The sequence below is a fragment of the Pygoscelis adeliae genome, unplaced genomic scaffold (assembly GCF_000699105.1).
Source record: "Pygoscelis adeliae isolate BGI_AS28 unplaced genomic scaffold, ASM69910v1 Scaffold76, whole genome shotgun sequence".
Taxonomy (NCBI): domain Eukaryota; kingdom Metazoa; phylum Chordata; class Aves; order Sphenisciformes; family Spheniscidae; genus Pygoscelis; species Pygoscelis adeliae.
Window position 1 is genome coordinate 86,149 of NW_008825111.1, and position 3,218 is coordinate 89,366.

The 3,218-nt window shown below is 36.5% G+C and overlaps 1 protein-coding gene across 1 annotated transcript in view; it reads left to right on the forward strand.

Moving 5' to 3' along the window:
* SEC63 (SEC63 homolog (S. cerevisiae)) overlaps positions 1 to 3,218 on the forward strand; it is a 67,422-nt gene that overhangs the window by 35,911 nt on the left and 28,293 nt on the right. The window contains exon 8 of the mRNA XM_009327933.1: positions 2,313 to 2,421. Within this exon, the coding sequence (XP_009326208.1) occupies positions 2,313 to 2,421 (109 nt within the window). The remainder of the gene's footprint in view (positions 1 to 2,312; positions 2,422 to 3,218) is intronic.

The following is a 3,218-nucleotide window of genomic DNA, read 5'->3' on the forward strand; positions in this document are numbered from 1 at the left end:
TATTAGATATCGCAAGAGTTAGAGACTGAGTTTATGTAATTTGTCTTGCACCTTCTGTCATTCATCACATGAAAATTAGTATGATGTGATGAACTCGAGTATATTCAGTGGTGTAACTGTAGAGCCAAGACTGAGATGTTTGTAGCTGGTGGTACTAGAATGATCACTGCGTACGGAACGGGTTGTTACTTTGGTTTCTCCTGGCTGCCTTTGTTTTCGTAACTTCAATTTTTATTGATCTTCTGTACACCATGAGGTGTCTGCCCTTGAGATTCCTTTGTGTGAGGAATCAATTGCTAGGTGAGTGGTATTTCAGGGCTCGGGTTTGCCCTACAGTATTGCTTTTGAACAATGTCCCTTATCCAGTGATTGTGCATTTGTGGTATGGCACGAAGAAAGACTCAGAAAATTGACACCCAGAAACTGCCGTACTTTTGGGAAGACTTTTATTTGAGAAAGTGTCTGGGGGTCTTGGCAACTGCTTGCACCTCTGCGTGCAGAGGCTCAGCCAGGCATTATCCCGTCTCTTTGAGAGTCTTTCTGCATAATTGAGGATTCAGTGTAGAAAATTAGATGTGGCGATTTCAACAAGTCGTTGAATAAGACAACTAAACCCCAGGGTACAATGTCTACCTATTTTTTCTGTCTTTCCTTTTAGGTTTCAGTTGGTGTCTGTTGGTGCTATTTTGTATACGTGTACTTTTAGTGATTTATACCAGGTTTATCATAGCTCAAGTAAAAGTAAACATCCTTTCTGTTGTTATGAAGAAATGTCCTGAGCAGAGAAGAAAATAATCTGCCTCTTCTTGCCCCTATACCAGATGTAGACTTCTGCATTCAGACTTGTCACTGTAAATTTCTTTTATAGTCAGTGGAGAGGAATAGTCATTTTTATGGAGCAAGTTATTCTATCATTTCATTCTAAAGTAGACATACAAGATGATTCATGCCTTTAATGGGCCTGTTTCTCTTTTATGAATCAATAAAGAAGCCGAAGTTAACTACAGTGTAGTCATCCTATATCTGAGATAGGCATCTAAGATAAAGTAAGGCTAGTTCCACCCTTGGAATCCAGATCAACAAAAAAGGAAAATACTGATACGTAGTTCTTCCTAGACCTCCACTGACCTAAATAATGTTCTGTACATGAGGCGAGAGAGATGAGCTGTATTTGCAGAAGCAGTCAGAGCAGCCTCTTTCATGTATATTTGGGCTGGCTGTAGTTATATTTTTTCCTTCCAGTAGACAAAAATTTGACAGCTAAGTTTTTCTGCAGAAAAACTTTAAAAGAAGTTGTGTACTATTTTGTGTCAGGGTTAATCTATTCATAGAAGAATCAAACCTGATTTATTAAAAAAAAAAAAGTGTTTATGGGGAGCCAGTCCTAGAGCATTTCCCAAATAATTAAGTAAATTGCAGATTTCTTGCTATGGTAGGGGAATTTACACTGTTGCCTATTAAATTAATAGTAGTAAGCATCACTTACTACTTTACTGCTTGTTACTTTTTACTTGTGATAAACTTTACAATAGATTGAGATGTATCTTGGATGTGTTTTCTTATGTTAGTGAGTTTTGCTTCCAAGGAGGAGTTTAATGAACAGACTGCAGTTTATAACCCAGCACACCACTTTTCATAAAATATATTACAGAGTATAATCACTGTACAGTGAGTTCCATAATTTGAAGTCACTGGTGTAATGCTAATGAGGGAATTATTGGAGTGTTTCTGAAGGGTTGGAAAACTTTTTCTGTCAACCTGAAGGCGTGTGGCTTAATTCTGAAAATTTGCAGCAAGGGCACTGGGCCACATCCAAATTCCCCTTCTGAAAAGCATTTTCTGATTAGGTGACTTAAATTATTTTTTTGCAATGAGAGAAATCTCTTACTTTGTTCTTGGTTTGACCTTGGTCTGCCTAAACTGAGTTTAACTTGAATGCTGTGTTGCACAGTAAGGAGTTACCAGTAAATCGAGTGGATTTACTGTTTAGTCCATTCAGTAAAATAACACCAAAAATAAACAAAGCACTGTATATGTGTGTGTGCATGTGTTGGGGGGAATTCTCTAGGCTTGAGATAATCTAAAAACTTCTAGCATTAGATTCTCTCAGATGAATATATTGGTGTGCTTTTAAAATTTGTGTTGGCACTTTTTTTTGTTTCCTTCTCCTTTCTGAGATTCGGTTGACCGTAACATAGGTAAAGTCAGCTGGGCTGAGCTAACAGGTTGTTAACAGATATGAGGTGATCCAGTATAGCTGTTCTGATGCTTCATCATAGCTGACATAATTTTGTTCATGTTAAATATTTCAGGGTTCCTGGTGGTACCGATCAATACGATACAGTGGAGATCAGATTCTTATTCGGACAACTCAAATATATACATATTTTGTCTATAAAACACGGAACATGGACATGAAACGTAAGTGAAAGGCATCTTGAAATGTTGATGTGTTCATCTGAAATGTCAATCTGCTGATGTTAAAATACTTCTGCCTTACAAGTCTTTATTAAGTTAAAATAATGTTTCTGGCTCTTTGAGAATTTTTTTAAAAACTTCATTTTGTTGCAGGTGAAGAGTACTCTGTAAGAAAACAACTATTTGGGGGAGGGAGTCATATAGATCTGTATCTACATCTGTCTATAAAAAAAAAGGTGTTTTCTTCTGTTAGTGTTAACAAAATGGGCTTTGGGAATTTTCTAGGGAGGGGCTGTCATAATTTTTTTTTTGTATCACCAAGGAATGAAATAGCATTACTGGTACTCTGTTCTTGTTATGTTGTAGCTAAATTTGTTTAAAAATTTTGCTACCTATCAATTTCATGTTACTTTGTTACTTGCTTATAGTTGTTGATATACTTATTTTTCTTGTCTGCTCACTTTTAAAGAAATAAAAATAAAATTTTCTGGGGAAATCTGTAGATGAGTTATGTTGGACTTTATCTTGGTCTACAATATCCTCAGGTGCAGAATTGGATCTTTCAGTTTGGAGGCTGGTATGGGCCTGAAGAATTAGGATGGTACCAATAAGTTCTAGATTGGATTTTGCTAGATTGCATGCTCAGAGCAATTGAAAAGCAGACTAAAACAACAACAAAAAAGCTCAAAAAGGGGTCATAAATATATTCTTGTACTCCTTTGAATTGCACTGTTGTTTAGCTTTAGATTTGCTGGAAGATTGCTGGAAGCATCCATGCTTGATACATCCCTTTCCTGCTG